The sequence below is a fragment of the Acanthaster planci genome, linkage group LG10 (assembly GCF_054643075.1).
Source record: "Acanthaster planci isolate LZ-2023a linkage group LG10, COTS_SCS, whole genome shotgun sequence".
In the NCBI taxonomy this organism is placed as follows: Eukaryota; Metazoa; Echinodermata; class Asteroidea; order Valvatida; family Acanthasteridae; genus Acanthaster; species Acanthaster planci.
The window spans coordinates 4,551,254-4,570,988 of NC_141786.1; the positions used below are offsets into that span (position 1 = coordinate 4,551,254).

The 19,735-nt window shown below is 41.3% G+C and overlaps 1 protein-coding gene across 1 annotated transcript; it reads left to right on the top strand.

The window, feature by feature from the left end:
- Positions 1-435: 435 nt before the first annotated feature.
- On the top strand, positions 436-19,224 carry LOC110988808 (steroid 17-alpha-hydroxylase/17,20 lyase-like). The gene is made up of 9 exons (XM_022252672.2): positions 436-869; positions 1,353-1,529; positions 7,954-8,047; positions 8,314-8,472; positions 13,059-13,267; positions 15,518-15,646; positions 15,961-16,197; positions 16,589-16,687; positions 17,546-19,224. Exons 1-9 carry the CDS (start codon positions 671-673, stop codon positions 17,797-17,799), a joined length of 1,557 nt encoding a protein of 518 aa, XP_022108364.2. The 5' UTR covers positions 436-670; the 3' UTR covers positions 17,800-19,224.
- The last annotated feature ends 511 nt before the right edge of the window (positions 19,225-19,735 follow it).

Below are 19,735 nucleotides of genomic sequence, written 5' to 3' on the forward strand. Positions count from 1 at the left end.
TCCTTTTGAAAATTTCAGGAAAACTTCGAATTCTTGGTTTCAAGCCTTCAAAATCGCACCGTACGGTAAACAAATTACCGCTCACGACAAGAGCTTTACACAAAATTCACTAGTTTTGTCCACTCTGTATACTATTTCTTGATTTCATTTTCACAAAATACGTCAGAAAAAGGCCTTATCCTACCATGAAAACATTTTGGTCGGGTAGTTTAATTCCAAAAAGTGAATATGACACATAAATTTCATTAAATGAAACAGCTGCTTGCTTAGCACGAATATGCATAATCCTCATTGCGTATGCAAATGACCCTAAAAATGGGACATGCGCAAATCACCCCCCCCCAAAAAAATACAGTAATAACCAGTTTAGAATGTCCTCGGTCACGTGGGGCTGCCGATTCTACTTTAACATTGATCCTGATTCCTACAGTACATGCTGAACAGAGGCAGGTTTGTCTAGTGACACAGAAACTGTTCATATGCTGTATATGAGTGCTCACAGACTAAAAGTCTAACCATTAAGTATTGTACACGTACACTGCACTTGCTCAGTGGAGCTTGTGGCGGCGGGTTTGTCTGATGTAGGCCAATGCACGTTCGTACAAGTACATATAGTTTAAAACAGAGCAGCTCGGGCACAGGAAGTTCCTCGTCCTAACCTAACCCCAAGATGGTCGTCTCGGCAGCAGTTGGTGGCGGGGCAGTCACCGGTGTCTTCACCGTCACGGGGACAACGATCGCTCTGGGGGCAACTGTGTTAGTGCTCGTCGTTCTTCTCGTACTGTGTCTCGGAGGGAGTAGCGGGGGCTTGGGCGCGGAATCTCCTCCAGTGGCGCCTGGTGAAAGATGTGTCTCTGGTCACTTGGGCAGTAAGTTAACGTTGTCAGGCTTCTTTTGAATGAAATATAACATTACCATGAAGTGGGCGGCATTTCATTGAACTAATGAACTAAATGGTAAATCAGTGTTACCATGTTTTCAGAGCGAGGAATCTGCATTATGTGTTTTGTATTGTTTTTTTCCGGGTAATCACTTAGATGCGGCCTAAACAATTACTCGTAGGAATGTTACACTTGACAGGCTTTTATGAGTTTAGAACACATGCATTACTTTCAAAGAGTGGGCCTATTTAAGTAATGTAAAGTTTCTGCGAAGCAAGTAACAGTTTAAAGTCATTTTAAGTGATATATCTCTTGTCAAATAACACACTGAGGTGTAATGGACAGAAAAATGTGTCTCACGTCGGACCTCAAACTAAAAAAATGACCCATATGCTACTGTATGCGGAGAACCGTTTGAATTTTGAGGCTAATGGGGCGTTTTAAATCGTTTCTGTCCCCAATCAACTTCAGTCATGACAGGGGCTCAGCCCTCCTGGATCACTCTCAATCAGATCGGGAAGGAGAAGGGTGACGTCATGTCTTTGAAGGTCGGCCATTGGGTGATCATGCTGAACACCTTCGCGGCCATCAAAGACGCAGCCATAAACTTTGTCAAGGAGATGGGTTCCAGACCAACCAATTACACCAGTGAGTGGAAAACGTTTTTCTTTTCTAGATCTTCCGCCCGTCGCCATTTTGAACAAAAGTAACCTTCAAAACGTCTTCCAAATTCCTGCCGGCTGTTTATAGTACAAGTCGAGATTTCGTAATTCAGTGTTTGTCACTAGGCCAGCACTTTTATTGAAGCTTGTGGTGGGGGGGGGTTCCCCGGGCCAAACCTACGTTTGCACAGACCAGTCTAAAACCCGTTAGAGTGTAGCTGACTTTCCCAAACCCAAGCTTTCCCCAAACGACAGACCACTCAAAGCGATCTCACGGCAAGGGAGCAGGGCAGCGAGCTACCGATTTTATTCCCCGGCGGTGCGCGCTGCATGGTTGACAAACCCATGACGTCGCATACTAATCTGTTCATCGCGTGAAGTTGAGTTCACCGCACAACAATAACGTATTTGTGCTTGTTTGCGCAATCCGAAACTAGAAAAATAAGCGTAAGCTTTCGGAACATTTGCATAAAATGGAGACCGTAAACTCCATTTTGATAGGACAGACATTCGATGCAAGAGTTTAAATGAATTTTGAATTTGATAAAGTCCATGTAGGCCTACTTGGCATCACACGCAGCGAGTGCTATTCCGCCCTGTCAGTTTGTTTTGATTTTTTGGCTCCCGGGATTTTTGTCAAACCCGGCGCATGTTTGTTGAAGTGTAAGTCTGGTATCGGGACGAAATTTTTCTAGAAATTCCATGAAAATGAAATTTTCACAACAATGGGCCAACAGTTTAGCTTTCGAAACTGCACTGTCTGAAATGTGGTAGGCCTATCAGACAACTGAAGTACCATTTCTTTTCTAGCGATTCGATAACTAGGAAAAATCTGGAACGACTGCACGTACGTCCTCTGCGAGTGAAATCCCCTTTGTCGCCAAAACAGTGAAACATGCCAAGTCCCTGGAGTAAAAGTGATTATGGGTACGATCCATATGTTGAGCCATACCCGACGCACGAATCCTGCGGGTGTATATAAATGAGGAAACGGTGCTCACTCAATGTACACATCAAGCAGATGCATATATTTCACCACCATTTATTCTTTTATTAATTACAATAGGCGATGATATGGTGACGGCGATGATGATGATGATGGTTCAATCGAAGTTAGAACAAATTAACACCTAATCACTAAACCGAACTTAATGAGCAATAGTTGCGTATATGACTACCTCATTACTTGTCCAAAAAACGACTCTCATTGTTAAACCTAAATCATTATTTCTTATCAAATTGTGAGAACTAGAGTAATCTTATAGATTAATCTCCAAGACATGCATCCATAATCACTAAAAGAGGATAAAAAGAAAGAACATTACAGCATTTGGCTTATCCGAGAACAATGCAATTTCCTTGTCCTACTCTGAAGCTGTAGCCGACGTGGCGAATGACCATGTGACTATTTCGTGTAGTATTTCTGTGCACAGATGCAAGAATAGAAAGCCTGCCATGCAGAACTGACTTTAAAAATGGAATTTGTCTTTTAAAGGCATTTGGGTCAAGTCAACAGGGTCACCCAGGTCAGGTACAGTAGAAGGAGATTTTAATTTTGCAAACCACATGCTGGTTAATCAGTGCAAAGGGTTCTGCATAAACACGTACATGTACAATCATGTGCTTAATTAAGACGAGTTACGTTGGTTATTCTTGTTTAGATGGACTCAAAAACAACATTAAAGCAATGTAGCTCTACACACGTACTTTATCCGGGCTATCCCCTTGTTATGCTATTTTTTTAAATTGATTTACGGAGAAAGCACCGTTTTAAAAGTTGGCAGAAGTCCTTCAATAGAGAATAAATGAATCCAAAAACACGAAAATGCACCAGTGACGACAGCCCTTCACAAATCACAAAAGCCCATCACCAATTACAATTAATTGGTAGTGAAAGAACATCATTGACCACCAAAACCCATCGACGATTACAAAGCTGGCCATTGCTAGTGAAAGACCATCACCGATCGCAAAAACCCATCACTCTTTCAAAAATGCATCAACTATGGAACGTCCAACACCGCTAGTGAGTATGCATCACCGATTGCCAAACTGCATCACCGATTCAGTAATCGCATTAAATGCCTCTTTGGCGTTTCATAATTTACTACCCTGCAACTCTATAACCTTGACTTTATTCGGAAACGTACATGTACACTCGCGCACTTATGCATGTACATGTACGTGTACAGTTCATTCATAAATTAAAAAGACTGGCTCTTTATCTCTACACCTTCCCTTGCGAGCCTTAGCCTTTTCTTCTAACTTACTGAACATTCTTTTTCTAGAAATTCTATGAAATTAGATTAAACGAGACCAAAGTTTAAAGAAATTTAGCTTTAGAAGTTTAAGTATTATTGCCATTTACCAATAATGAAATATTTGGCCCATCAGTTAAAAAGGGTATGCAATTTTGTTTTACAAACCTCAGAGTCCAAGTAAATTATTTGTACTTAATTTCCCTCATTAGCATACTACATAACATTGATTTTTTTCTTCTCCTCTTTGGCTACACTTTCCTGCTGTCTACAAAACCCTAAATACTTACATGTGCCCCCGATGATGAAATTCAAATTCTACTCGTGCGAGAACTTGCAAATAACTGAAATGCAACAGAGTGGAACTATGGAGCTGTAAAAGGTTTACTGAGTCTATTTTTGACTCATTGCTGTGCTGTTGCACAATAAAAATCTTTCATTGCTGGAGGCACCTACTCTACATGTATGATACTCGTATACTTTGCTTGACAATGTCAGGATTTCGATGTATATTTTGATATACGCAACTAATCCCACTGGTTCTATAAGGTTTGTCTTAACCCGGTCTTAGGGCCCAGTCATTGGAATTGAAATTTAAATTTGCCGCCATATTCTGTCCTTCCTCACTTTTCACATTAGGCCTGTTTGCTTTAATCTATTTTTCATCATTTCTTTCCTCTAAGAGGTATAGATTTACATGGCATATGTGCAACATGAATACAAGTTGGTTTCTAGTGGTTTAATAACCTGCAAACAGTGTGCCAAATTTCTTTGTGACAAAAAGATCGTGCCTTCCTGCTGTTTCATTTTAGGGTAAACCTAGCTGCACTTCAGCAGATACAGGGCTTTATGCAATGCCCTCTTTTAATGTAAGGTCATATGACACACGATGATATCATCCTGATGTCTTTACACTTTTCATCTAATCGTATCCATGTTTACGTACCCAAAATAGTCTGACCGATCAGAACTGAACTATATTACAGGAGATAGAGAGTTTTACGTACCGGTATCGCACCTTTAATGTGACGTCACATTGCATGTAGTGACGTCATCATGACATCCTCCGGGAATCTTGTGCAAAAGGACCAGTAGAGGGGAAAATAAAAATCCCCACAAAACTTCACGAACGGAAACGCTTGCCCGTTTAAGCTTAAGCAGAAGAGATAAAAAGAAAGGAATAAAAATTTCACGAAATCTGTTTGAGGGGTCAAAACACACCGAACAAAATTTAAGAACAAAAGTTGTTTCTGCAATCCTGCTAAGAAATACGACGTTGGTGTATTTCTGTGGTTTGTTTGGGGGTTTCTATCGTTCATTCCCTTTTTCCGTGTACGTTTTCCTTCTAGATTTGCTGCTCCAACATGTTAGTGTTTCAGACGACAAAATCAGCAAGAGAGCTCCGTAGTATGGCTTTAAAGTACAATGCCGATTAAAGCTATTAAATTTGTATTAGGTTTGTTATCTGTAAAAAAATATGAAAAAAAAATCATCACACCGTGTTTACTCACAGTTGTCCAAACGCTCGTGAAAAAAATCACGAGCTTCGGAAATAGCGTTATCGCAGTGAAGACGTGTGCACTTCTAAGCAGGAGGTCGTGGGCACAAGTCCCACTCGAGTAAAACTCGTGAATCTTTTTGCATGATTACACATTGATACAGACGTCGATATTTCATCAACTTAATCCACGAGCTGACATTTGGAAGCAAGCAGCTTCAATATTTATATATACGTCTGTCCTCGAATGTTATTAAAAACATGTTCGAGATGCAGTTCATTAAACTCCAAATGATTCATGGTGACAATTTTGCTAGTTGTCTGTGGTAAGTTCAATTCAACTTATTCGCCACACTGATAAAATTGTTAAATTTTGGCTTCCAGGTTACAGTCATATAAAAAGTAAAGACATCCAAATACCTTCAATAATGAGCACTTATTAAAACACAGAAAGAAAACATCAAAGTAAAATCAACAGTCAAATGAAAATCCCCTCACCCCAGTTACGTCAATTACTCTGTTAAAGAATTGCCAAAACAACCAAACTGCTGTATAAACTTACATGCAAAAAAGGACCAGAAAATACCCCGTCTTATTTCTTCTGGACCTCTTCTCCCCTTCGAGGCTATCATCCGGAAAGAAATTAGCGGACTCATTGCTGTGTTGAATCTCCGTTTTTCACCCAAATCACTGTTTGCAAGAGCTTGCTGCTTCTTCTGAAGAAAACCCCGGATGCCCTTGTTATTCTGAGTTTGCTTGGCTAGATCTTCACCATTCTCTCCGGTATGACCAAGCTTTTGCAAAACATTATGTAATCACTAGTGGCCCCAGTTGCTTCGTTGAGGGTATTCCGTGTAGTGAACACCTCAGTACATTCAAAGCAGCTATGGAGCGTCTCAATGCTGTCCTGCTTTCTTGACAATCGATTTCACCTGGTTTAATTTCTGCTTATACTAAGGAATGTGATGAGTGATCTCTTGATCTGACAAACCCAGGCCAGATTTCCTATAAGCTCTGTTCTCTTCAGGAACGTTATCAAAGCACTTCCCAAAGTCTGGTTCCCTCTTGTTGATATACTAATGATAGTACGGTTATGTAGGTTTAAGGTTACAAGGTAACGTCTCCCAGTATGAACTTAAATGAATGTGCCACCAGCTGCTACATTGCCTCATGCACTTTAGCAGATGTGACATTCACATCACCTCTGGGATAGATGTACCCCACGGTAATGAAGAGTTGGTTGAACTCCGCAGGCATAAAACGGCCATAGACCCACAATCAGTAATTCTATGCCCGGAGTACAGAGCCATTGTTGCACATAGGTAATATTTCACATCTGTTGTTGATATAGATACACACTCCCTCCAGATGATTTTCCCGGTTCCAATGCTCTATCTAATCGCTCACATTGTGTAATCATCAATGCTGATGTCATGTTGTTGTTTTGCTTTTAATATGAATAGAATGTATGGGTGGTGTGCACTAATCCTCACACCGAGCCGCAGCTGTAGCCGTCTATCGGCGTTAAGGGGTTAATGGCGCTTTCAGCTATCTCGGGCTATTTGCGCCAATAAGTATACGTTTTTTCATAACTTTTATTAATCGGAATTACATTACTGGGTTAGGAAGAAGAGAGGCAGGAGGAAACTGGAGTACCTGGAGAAAACCTGCGAGAATATGGACTGGAATCCAAATGCACTTAAAGCCTGGGCCAAGCCGGGATTCGAACTTGGGCCTCATTGATGCAAAGCGAGGAAAGAACCGCTACGCTAACATGCTAACCTGCTTCACGTGTTGGTGTCATGATCAGAATCTGACGATTTGAACCACGTCCCAGTGAAACACATTATGCAACTACACGTGTATCCCAATACTCGTGCCGATAAGCCATACACGCTTTCAGTTCATCCAATGTTTTCTCAGGGATTTTCATTTCCTTTCATTTCATTTATTATTTCTCAAGGCATAAACATATAGAAAACGTACAAGACAACGATACAACTGCAATGGCAAGAGCCTTGATGGATTACCAAATGCGAACTTAATCCCAATCGAGTGGCTCTCCAAATGTTACCATGCTACAAAAACAGTTTAAATACAGGATCTGTAAAAATGTGTACAACTAGGGATTGGGCATTCCCTGTAATTACAGGCAGTTGTGAAGGGGCAAACTTCCTTAGCCTTAGCCTTAGCCTCATTCGGAACCTCCCCCCCATCGTCCTCGTTTCTGGCGTTTCAGAAAAACAAACGTCAGGCAAAGATATCTGATGACTACCACAATGTCCGACCTGCGACCTCAATCACAGGAGCACGTTCCTGCCCGCTGTACACCCTTGGTTCTGGCTGTATGGGCAATTTATGACATGATAAAAATCCACTCACTAGAAAGACAAAAAACACGAAATGCCAAATACAGATTGGACTTCAAGCCATGCTAAAACATCAGACCTTCAAAAAGTAAGCAAGACAATTATAAACATTAAGTTTCACAAAACAACAGGAGCGACTGTAACCCTGTGGTCGCTACGGACCAGCACCCTCGAACTCGTCGGCACACTAATAAGGTGACATTCAAGGACTCCAGTTGTTTGGAAGTGGGTGGTTTGTGATTTATATTTCAGCCTAATTAGCTCTTTTTCTATCTTGCTATAAAGCCAACTTGCTTAGTGAAAATGGAAAGGACATTTCCCTGGGAGAGTATAGTCATGACTGGCTTTTACTTCGAGAAATGGGCATCAAAAATCTCAGGTATGTGTATGCGGAATTTTATGTTCATAAATAGATAGGACCGGCATGTGCTAGAATAGTTAAGCCTTGACCTTTTCCCCAATCCCCTTTCATAATACTCGTGCAGTTGAGTAATAAAGGCTTTTAAGGAGAAACAGACCCGCTTATTTTCTGTCATTCAATGCTTGAACTTACACGAGGAGCACCTGCCAATTGAATCTATATTGATTGCCATTAAAAACTTCATTGGTTGAGTTTGACTCTGTATTTGTACATGTCCATTGCAGGGAGTTTACGACAAATAAAAGGCTGGAAGAGGTCGTTCACATCATCTTGAACAAGTTGGAAGAGGACTTGGACAAGAAAGAGAATCAACCGGTCAATGTCAAGGACATCACGATACCAGCAACTGCTGGTGTACTAAGCCATTTGTGCTTTGGATTCGAGTAAGTACGATGATAGCCTAGCTCGAAGGGGAGATTCGAAGATGTCCGGGAGAAATATGTCACCGAAGGTTTAGAGGTATTACTCATTTTTCCTAAGACGTAAGTGTGCAGTGTACACACCACGATCAACTGTGCGAGCAGGTGCATCCACTACAGTACTTATACCATTGCGACCAAATACTAACATTGTATATGTGCATGTGGATTGTGTATGATTGTTACTGATTTGCGATTTTCTTCCGTGTAACACCCTGTGAAATTCTCCAGTTGGATAAAGGATATATCCATAGCTCCATGATTCATTTTTTTCAATGCGACATTTCAACAGGGGAAGCTTCCACGATGCGTGAAGGCCCCTCTCAGACAGATAATAAAGCCATTTACCCAAAGGGATGTATATGGCATATCCCCAGACAGTTACATACTATGGAAAACGCCATGGGGATTCTAATCACGTACAACGTTTTGGGTCGCTGCTTAATCCAGGCACCCGAGAGCACCACCAAAGAAGAGACTGTCTAGCGAAATAATGTTAGTGCCATTTTGCCGATCCAGTGCTTTTAATCAAACGGTCACATTATGTAGACGGAAAGCCATTTGTAGGAACTGAAAAGCGAGGTCAATTTGTGGGCTGGCAAGCAGTCACTAATCATCTGCCGTAGGCCAAGTATGTTTCAGAAGGAAGTTATTAACTGCGCATGTCCCGTTTTAGGATCATTTGCATGCGTAATAAGGGCCACGGGAATTCGTGCCAGGCAAACAGCTGCTTCATTTCATGAATGTTACGTCTTATTTTCACTTTTTGGAAATAAAAATCCCTGCCCAAAATATTTTCATGGTAAGGTAAAGCTTTTTCTTGACTTGTTTTGCGAAAATAAAATTGAGAAATAGTACCAGAGTGGTCCAAAATGATGGTTTTTGTGAAGAGCTCTTTTCGTAAGCGGTAGTTTGTTTACGTTTTGATGCGATTTCGAACGCTCGAAACAAAGAATTCGAACTTTTCCTGAAGTTTTCAAAGGTGGGCTGTGGTGGAGAAAGGTGTGGAAATTTTAGATTAGCTGACGGTTTTCCGCTAGATTCTTTCTCTTCCCGAGCGGACGCGTTTGCACATCGACCTAACTCAGTCAGCACTGATTCCGTTCATCCTGCATAATCTACACGGCCTTGCGAGCGTAAGAATTCAGTGACTCGGGAACAAAAGACGAACGAAAAAGTACAGTAAGTTAACATGAATTAAGTTTATTATTGAAACCGAAGTCTATCTGTCATTATAAAATTGCCAGGAAAATGTTAAAGTTCACGATACATATCCCCAGGTTTACATGTACTCTACACACATGAACCACATAAACATGTACCAGCGGCTCCGTCGAAAATTTGTGTGTACCTGTACATGCACATGTACTGTATATGTACGCCGCGGTACGCGTGACAGGCCGCGGTGTACCGTACACGGTGCGTGGCTGGATCGGTTTTGTGCATGTAAAACACGTACAGATTCCGCTGCGCGGAAGTATGAAATATAACTCATGAAAGTCGAACAAAAAAATCTAGCTACATAGAACTGATTGTATTGTGTAGTTGAGATTCTGGCCAGTCGTATGCAGTGTCTCACTGTTCTGGAAAAACTTCTAAAATTGAGAAATTTAGTGGAAAAAAAGGATCAAGTGATCCTTTGACAATGGAAATAATCTATCATCTTAGCAACCACTTTCAGGCTACATTTCATATTTATGTAGCATTTCTTTTCATGATTCTGTTGTGTTTTATTTGGTTTAGGCCTTCTAGAGCACATACAAAGAGTTTCAATGTGATCGTTTAAACGAATTCTTCAAAACGAGAAGGCTCAACAGACGATTGGCAAGTTGCCGAGGACATATCCGTATGGTTCACGAGGGTCCGGTCAAGTAACCGCCGCGCACGGTCGAAGTCGTAAATTTCCTCACATGGAATGGGGGTGAAACATGCGCGAGGCGGCGGCGACGTTGGTAGTGTATGGGCGGCCATCGGAGCAAAAAGACAAAATGAAACTACAATCAAAATTAGATTTCAAATAAAAATAAATAAAATGAAAGAAAAAATAAAAATAAAACAAAACAGGCAAACACACAAATAAAATAAAAACAACAAATAAAAAAGAAACAAAAATAAAACACTCAAAACAAATAAACTGAAGAATAAATAAATAAAATGAGAAAACTTCAAAAATGTAAAACCTTGATACAAATTATAGAAAAAAATTCAGAAAATATAGATAATTAAAAGATAAATTTTGAAAACGGAGAAGAAAAAAATAAAAGAGACAGTTATGACAAAAATGACAGAACAAACCAGAATAATTATTTCCGAAGAAGTAAAAAAAACCAGGCGATCTCGCAAAATTGAATTGTAACTTGCAAAACAAAAATGTGTCTCCCAAAACAAAATAATTGTATTTGTGTAAAAGACTGACCTACTACGAACGTTGGGGGCGTGCTTAGTGCTTTGGCCTGCATGCGACGCTTTATCATGTAAAACGTACCCAGTGCAGGCAGCACAGGCAGAAGAGCGTTACTCGCACATCGCCTTGGCGTATATGCATGCACACTCGTATAATGTAGGCCTAATCCTACTTAACTTTCCGACACAATTTGACCTGCCTTGCTTCTAATGTCCAAAAAACCAACCAACCACCCGCGAATGGAAAAGGTCAGCATTGCAGTCATAATTAAATTTAATTCATATCAACATTGAACATGAAAAAATAAAAATTAATATAAATCAACAAGAAAATAACAGTTTAACAAAAAACATGGCAGTAAATTATTTGATTAAGACAAGTAAGCTCCATGGTGTGCAAGTGTCATCATAATATTTATGTTTTTGTTTTTGAGATTTCTTTTTTTACTTCTTTTCAAACAAGAATTGCAGTTTGTACTGTCAGGTTTTTTTTTTTTTTTTGCCAATTGCCCCCTCTTGTGAGCAAAACACCGTAGACCCCTACACCGCAGGCAACAATTGTTAAATGTGACTGTTTGTTAACATTTAAAAATGCGCACTGTGATTTGCTAATGCCCGCTGCGCGAAAACGCGCTGGCACTTGGATAGAGCATGGAGCTGAAGGAAAGGTTTATAAAGGATTTTCAGTCTTGTGAGTTTTGACGGTCAGTGTTCATTTTAGGTGCCTTTCCATATTATGAACTATTTTTGGATGTGTTGCGTAGACGACGCATTTATACTTTCACAGACATTAATGTTACACACGTGTGCGTTGCGTTCGGCGGTCAAAATCACCCTGGGAGCGATTTTGACGGATACGCAACGCTTGGCGTAAGTGCTGACATGCATATGAAAAGACGCCTTCACACAGAAGTGCGCGGAAATACGTGTGCCTTCAAAGTCCTTCAACATTCTAGCGAACACGAAATCGCCAACAGAAATATACAGATTCGAAAATGCACGCGCCTCCACGGACATCGTACGTTTCCTGAAAATCCTTTGCCCGTCATGTACACGTGAAAAGCTCTATGAGACAGTTTAATCCATTCCTATTGGTCAAGAGTTTGCGTGCGCTGCGGCACGCAGAACTGGCCATGAGCGCCTCAAGTCCAAATAAGGAGATTCTTCTGAACTACTAGCACAAGGAATATACCATAAAATGGATGGCCAGGCTCCACACATTTCATGGAGACCGTATACAGTAAGCAAACCACAGGGCACGCTAACCTTGAAGAAAAAAAATTGTTTCAAGTTTGTGAAGTATAAACAATCTCTATGCGATCACCACAAATGAAAGCTTTTCACCTGAAATTCGCCGTATGCGCAGGACCGTTGCGTATTCTAAAGACCTATTTGTAACATCCTGAAGACTGATTTATTTATTAGGGGCAGAAGAACTGACGATACGGCCCTCTTTCCTTGCAATCCCGCCACAGTGGTGGCGTCTCGAGTCTCGACTGTTAAATGGCTCTATTCGACTCGAGTTACTGCTAGCAAATGACTCGACTCGAATCTCGAATGAAAACTAATAAGACTCAAGTCCAAAACATAAAAGCTGACTTCCTCTTGAAAAATAGTTGCGATGACCAGGCCACTTTACAATGTTCCCAATGCATTTCCCATTAAAGGAGCCTCCGTTGGTAGGTCAATTACGCCCTCTCTTGGTCCTGCTCGAGGTCCATAGGACTCTACTTGCAGACTTGTTTGTGTATACAGGTGGTTTGCGTGGTTTAAATTGTGCCTCCTGGGGAATCAGCCGCCCTCTTCATTTTCATGAAGAATAAAGTGTGGTGTGACAGCGTGTAGTTGCCAGGTGCAAAATTAAAAATGCCATGAAAGGCTTCTCTCTCATGTTTATTTTTTTTCTTATGACGCGAATATTCATGACTCAAATTGGCTCAAGCTAAATTCTCCACTCGACTACAAATTATGACTCGACCCGACTTCTTTACCTCGACTCGACACATGCCACTATAAAAAGGACTCGACTCTAGTTAAACATTTAGTGACGTTCCAGCTCTGCCCCAACCTGACCCAAACTCTACCCATCCAAATAGTCGTGGCTCTACGTCGGTCTTATGGTGTGTATCGCTTGATTCCCTGTGCAGTGCCGATGCCTCCGTTCATGATCGCGTTGCCAGGCTGCTCTCAGACGGTTTGTTCAAGTACATTGTGGGGCCCCGCTTGCTCGCCAACTTCATCCCCATCCTGCGATTCTTCCCCAGCAATGCACTTAGGGAGGCGCAGGCCACCGTTAATGAGCTGAATGGGCTACTGCGTTCGGAGATGAAACGACATCAGGAGAGTCTAGACCCAGGTTGGTTGGTTTATACGGTCATTTCAGTCAGTTTGAACTTCAACGTGTTCATCCTCATCTGTATGCTGCATAATATTTATTAGAAATGCATTCAGTTTTTGAATTTATGTCTATTTGAACCAGGAACTCACCAAGTAGCTTTGCTAAGGTTAACATGTCATTGTTCTTTATTAGTTCGGACAGGTATCAGGGGATCATCGGTCTGCCAAACACTGTTCCTGGCACTCGACATGTGTGTGTCTTGTAACCCACCCCATCCTTTCACATAATTATTGAGGCTTCTGACGCCTCGTGTGTTTTCGGGAGACGTAGCTTAAATTTTGTTTCGTTTTAATGTTCTGTGTCTCTCAGCCGTAAAGAGAAACTTGAACCGCAATGAAGGCTATGCACACATCACTGCAGTCTTATAAAATGTGTACAGGCGTGTCACACATAGTGTGGGCCTCTGCGCCTACAAAAGAAGTCCACATAATGTACGGTATGGTGACGCTGTGTGGACTTGCACATGTCCACACAATGTATTCCCCTCTCTGAAAAAAAACAGTTTTAGATGCATTTTGGGACAAGGTTACCGTGGCAAAATGAGGAGAAACAGTCAAGGAAATCTTCGAAAAAGGAGCATTGACTTTCATCACAGGAGAACAAAGGAATGTCCACACTTTGTTGGTGCACATACGCGTGTTTTGCCTATTCCTACTTATTTCATGATTATTTCTTTATCAGTTCGAAAATTCAAAAGCCCTTCTCGGAAATTGTTGTGACTTTTTGAGTCGCTTCAATTACTTATTTATCAATACTGTCGTTTTTCCCGCGTGTACTTCTGTATGAGACACCCAGAGGTGTTCCTCGGCACTTTGCGAAGTTTAATATCAATGGAGATGTTCGAAAATACCTTCAATTATTGTGATTACACGGGGTTAAATATGCTGAGGGAAAAACTTCGCGATTCAGCCCATTCCATCTCATCTCTGTGCCAAAAACCTTAAACTTCACATTTCAAAGGGGACTATACGATCCTGAGGTTTCTGTACTGTCGAAATTACAGAGCAGATTTAAGTGGCTTAAAATCTTACAGACATTCACGCTTAACTCAAGCTGATTCCTCTGTGAACCTGGAAATGGTACAGGCCTATAGTTTCTATTTTGTCACTTCGTTCCAACAGAGAAAACCTTTCTCAAGATGGTGTACTGCAGAAGGGGCTGCAGGCCTAATGTTGATGTAACAAAATAGACAAATTAGAGACGTTGCTTTCTGTATACAGTCTGCATGGTGCAATAAGTTTTTCCGTGTAGTCATTCCAAAAGTAGTCGTGATGACGATTCTCCTTGTTGTGAACCTTTTTGATGTCATTTCCACCAAGTTGACCTCAGCACGCTGTTTTTTTGGTGGTCCCGAGCAAAATCCCGGGAAGAAACCAGACTCCAGCTCTGAATGGAAAAACTCTAGAATGAACCTCCTCCAGCTGACATGGGATTTCCACCTGCTGAAAAAACTCCCTTCTGGCTCAGACGCAGTATGGACCCAGTGGATCCAGGCTTGCTCTGAACAGATAGGGTTACAAGACATGGACCAACCACCTGTGAATGTTGCGAAGCAGGCCTCACCATGGGGGCACTGCCTCGTCTGCCCTGTACTATCCAACGCCCTGCGCAGCCAAAAAGAGATTGCAGAGTTCCACGCCCACGCAAAGACCTGTATCAAGAAATGGAAGACTGCCATTTAACCAACCTCGCTATGAAGAACAAACAGAAGAAGTTCAATTTCAACAGTGGGACTCTTGAATTATCTTGAAATGACTGTAATGTAAGGCAATCTGTGAAATTTGTTTGCAGGGACTGCTATTATGGTAAAGAAAATAAATTGGAAAATACACTACTCTGAAAGGCTATAAAATATTACATGGAAAATCTCCAAATCCTAAGCCCCCATCAAATAATTAATCACCCCCCCAAAAAAAACCAAAATTGCTGTGTATCTGCACTTTCTTTACTCTGGACTCTGTTTGAGCGACATACACGAAGTATCGGCCAGAGAAAAGTAGAAGGGGTCGTCTTACACAGCATTTCACTTTGCCGCAGGGTGTTGTGAAAGCTGGTTTGTGCCTCCACATTCACACCTGTTGTAACTATCCACATAGCTCTTTATCTTCAATTGACACTGTAGGTATCTGGTAATGAGCGTGTTACTTTGTTAAGTTTACTTTCGAAGTAATCCTTATCATTGCCTTTTTTATCCCTTCCACTGTCTAGACATAACCCGTGACCTGATGGACGGTATCATCAAATGCAGAAATCACGCCCGAGAGACAGAACCCGACAAGTACGAGTTCCTCACCGAAACCCATGCCTACCAAGTTATCTCCAACTACCTCGGTGGAGGTGAGTGCCTTTTATTCATCCTATAAAGAAGGGTGGTTGATTGGCCGTCTTACAGGTTCCACCCTCCTGATTTCTGACCCTCCGTTTCTGAAGATTGTTCATTGGTAACCGGGTATATGGTTGCTGCAGCTTAGATTTCTCAGATGGAAATCTTATACTTCGTGCGGAAACCTGCGCCACTCATTTATGAAGTGAAAGGAAAAGAAAAAGATTTCCAACTTGAAGACTTTTGTTTCTTGAAAATTGAGTCATCTATCATCTTGGAAGCTCCGACAAGAGGGAATACTCATCAACAGGTCTCTTAAATCCGACAGCTGCTGGCGCCCTCGTGGTGGCCTTACAAACTGGCGTGGCTCTCTTTGTCAGCAATCCGGAGCAGCAGGAGAAGTTCTCTGCCGCGGTGACCAGCGTGGTGGGCGAGGACCGAATGCCAGGACTGGACGACCAGGAGAAATCGGTGTACGTCCGTGCTACCATCGAAGAGATCCTCCGTTACGCATGCATCGCCCCTATCAGTGTCCCACACAAAACCTCAGAGGACATCACTTTCCGTAAGACAATCATTCATTGCTTCTTATCAGAAATGGAGTCTTAATAACTTCAGCTGTTTGTAATCGATTGGGTTTATTGATGACTCAGACCACATGTTATTCATGTGCCAAAACTCATCAGCGATCATATGGATGAAAATAATCTGATAATTAACTGGCACAAAAAGTATTCAGTACACGCTGCGATATTTTGCTCTTTTGTTGGAGAAAATATGTGTAATATTAAGCTTCGTAAAGTTGTAGTCGAGGTCAGAGTTGTTGCCAAGTTTATATGCATATTGTGAGGTAGAAAGTGTGAATCATTTTCTTGAGAATTTTCATAGAGTTTTTAATTGTTTTAAAATTCTATCAATTAAACATCCCTTCATTCACGCTATACTTTTTCGTCAAGGTGGGTTCAAAATTCCGGCCAATACAGGAATCTTGGTCAACTTCTACGGCCTTCACTTCAACGAAGAGTATTGGCCTGAGCCATTCAACTTCAAGCCAGGTATGTCTATACGTTTTTTTAATCGTCAAGTTCACAAACTACGTGTATTTTGTTCTTTGTTCCTTATAAAAAGCCTATATGCCCAGAGCTGGACCGAGAGAGGGCGCAATTTTCCTAGGAACGGAATATCCTTCGGTCGGAATTGCACTTCGCTGGAAAATTGATGGCTGCACTCCAGTCAAAAATAGGGACCCCGCGTTTGGTCCGATACCTTCAGCATTACAAGCTAGCAGTCCTGCTGGTAGATTCCATCCTCCTTGTCCACGTGCCAAGAAATGCATGTTATTCGGTCCGCGCAGGCAAGTTTAGACCTAATTCTGGCCTGTAACTTGAAAGAAACCTTCCTTGCTGGGAGACTTGCGCCCTCTCTGGTCCCACTCGGGTCGGGTTGCCGTCGCTGTGTATGTGAAAGAAAATGTGGACATTTTCTACTCTTTGCTTAATTGTTTCCAGGCAGTTGGCATAGGCTTTTCGATTTATCTTCAATTTCAAACAAAATCGAAAACTTTCCAAAAAAAAAACAACGGTAATTTTAAACTAAAATAAGGACAATCCCTATATACTGAATCCTATCACAAGGACATGTCTCCAATGATGTGACTGGATCGCCTGCCCTGTGTATTGAGACTGTTTTCGTCGGGCCTGTTATGGGTCTCTCAGTGAGTCAAACTAGAAACTGATCGCACGGGTCAGAGCCAACAAACAGCACAGACTTTCAAAACAAAACCACCATGATAATTGCCTTAAGACTGAAAGTTCTTTGTTTTTTGTTGATTTAGTTTAAAGTGGAATTGTACTGTGTTGCATTAAGTTACCCCGACAGTTTTGATGTGACCGTGATATGTTTCATTTCAACAGAACGCTTCATCGACGAGCGCGGTAACTTCAGATCAGATGAGCATATGTACCCTTTCGGATATGGGGCACGTTCGTGCGTGGGTCAGCCAGTGGCTCGGCAGTTGATGTACCTGATTCTCAGTTGGCTGACTCACCGCTACGCTCTATGTCGGGTCCCTGGGGAGGAGGACCGAGATCTGCTTCAGCAGGATCCAGACGTGCAAGTCGTGAAGGCTGTACCTCCATTCGATCTTATTTTAAAGCGACGATTTTAAGGTGTATGTGCTTGGACAGTGGAAATGGGTGAGCCAAACGAAACCGCTGAATAAAACACAGTAGGCCTTAATACAACCGTATAGTGAACAGGTTCTTACGCGATTAATTCATTGCACACTTTTCAGTGACAGAAATTTACACCATACTTTTATTGCAGTAAAACCATATTAACCTATTAATGATTTGATTTTTCGTTTTAAAAATTTTTGGTTTGGGGCTTTTGATTTTTGGCTTTGGTATTTTTTAGTGGTGGGGGGGTAGTTTTGGTTTGGGGTTTTGGTGTCTTGGATTTTTTATTTTGATTTTAGGTTTGGAATTTTGGATTTGATTTGTGTTTTGCTGAGTGGATTGGGAATTTCAGGTTTGAAATTCTAGGTTTTTTTCCTTTTGTTGGTTTTTGGGAATATACAGTATGCAGTTGTATGGCTCATTATGCAGTTGTATGGCTCATTATGCAGATGTATAGTTCATTATGCAGATGTATAGCTCATTATGCAGATGTATAGCTCATTATGCAGTTGTATTGCTCATTATGCAGTTGTATAGCTCATTATGTAGTTGTATGGCTCATTATGCAGATGTAAAGCTCATTATGCAGTTGTATGGCTCATTATGCAGTTGTATAGCTCATTATGCAGTTGTATTGCTCATTATGCAGTTGTATGGCTCATTATGCAGTTGTATTGCTCATTACGCAGTTGTATGGCTCATTATGCAGTTGTATTGCTCATTATGCAGTTGTTTTGCTCATTATGCAGTTGTATGGCTCATTATGCAGTTGTATGGCTCATTATGCAGTTTTATAGCTCTTATAGTGCATGTATTATTATCACTCAAGTATTTTGGTTGTAGGGTGTAATTCAGTCAGTTTGTAAAAGTCTAAATAATTGACCCTTTTTAACTTCTGAGCGAACTAAGGTACCCGGGAATTTTGATTTCTTTGAAAGAAATTAAACATTTATTGGAAAGGCTGTTGGATTTGTAGATTTTGTACAAGTGGAATAATAAGGAGCCATGTCTTACACACCAGTTTTTCTTTTGGTATTGGCCTATCTAATGTGCTCATTGTGTCGAATGTGCTCATTGTGGCGAATGTGCTCAATGTATCGAGTCATTATGTTGTTCTTAGTGTGTGTATTTTCTCTTTGCCATTTTACAAGGAATATAAATGAGAGTCGGGGAGCAAGTCAGGCAAAATCTCTGTGTTATTCTTGACCAAAGACGCAACCAGGGTCACAGTTTGTAAGATGCCTCCCTGAGATAATGTCCAAAATGCCTCCCTTCCTTTTCCCAACAACGAAAAAAATACACTGAACAAAATTAGGCTTGCTTCACTAACTGTGTTCTATTTAAGATTTACAATTAATTATAACTTCTACAATAGCAGTATTTTCACTTTCCAAATTAAATTTGCTTTTAAATTACACACGTGTTATTCATTGTCTTCCATTCAACTTTTATCGATAAATTTAGTTGAATTCTACTTTTTCTGCGGCTTAAACTTCACAAAATTTTAATATGAGGGGGTTTAACGGGAAACAGCAGGCGTAGTAAGGATAGGTAAAAGCCCGCACACAATCATGAGTAGCCGGCTGAACATTCGAAGCACCGCCTTCTAAATTGGGTGTCCTGCAACCGCACAGCTCCAGTACCCCTGGCTGTCAGCTATTTCTGGTCTTGTCTCTTTCACTGGACAGCCATGGTTGTGTGGTTCTATAGAGGGCGCAAATCTCCTTGGTGTTTCAAGAGCATTTTTATTATACCCAGCAAGAAATAAGACCGAGGGGTACCCCCCCCCAAAATGCCCAATCCTATACACATTCCAGACTATTGTTACTTAACACACACCCCCCCCCCCAGATGTCTGAAAGGAATTCCCCAGATTCCTGCGAGACAATGACCGACACAAGGCAGGGGGGGGGGGTTCTCTCCGTC

Excerpts from the sequence above, each read along its gene's own strand:
- LOC110988808 (XM_022252672.2), top strand. The coding sequence starts at position 671 with ATGGTCGTCTCGGCAGCAGTTGGTGGCGGGGCAGTCACCGGTGTCTTC. Across the intron at positions 13,268-15,517 it reads TCAGGAGAGTCTAGACCCAG|ACATAACCCGTGACCTGATG; the intron begins GTTGGTTGGTTT and ends TCCACTGTCTAG. Across the intron at positions 16,198-16,588 it reads CTCAGAGGACATCACTTTCC|GTGGGTTCAAAATTCCGGCC; the intron begins GTAAGACAATCA and ends TTTTTCGTCAAG.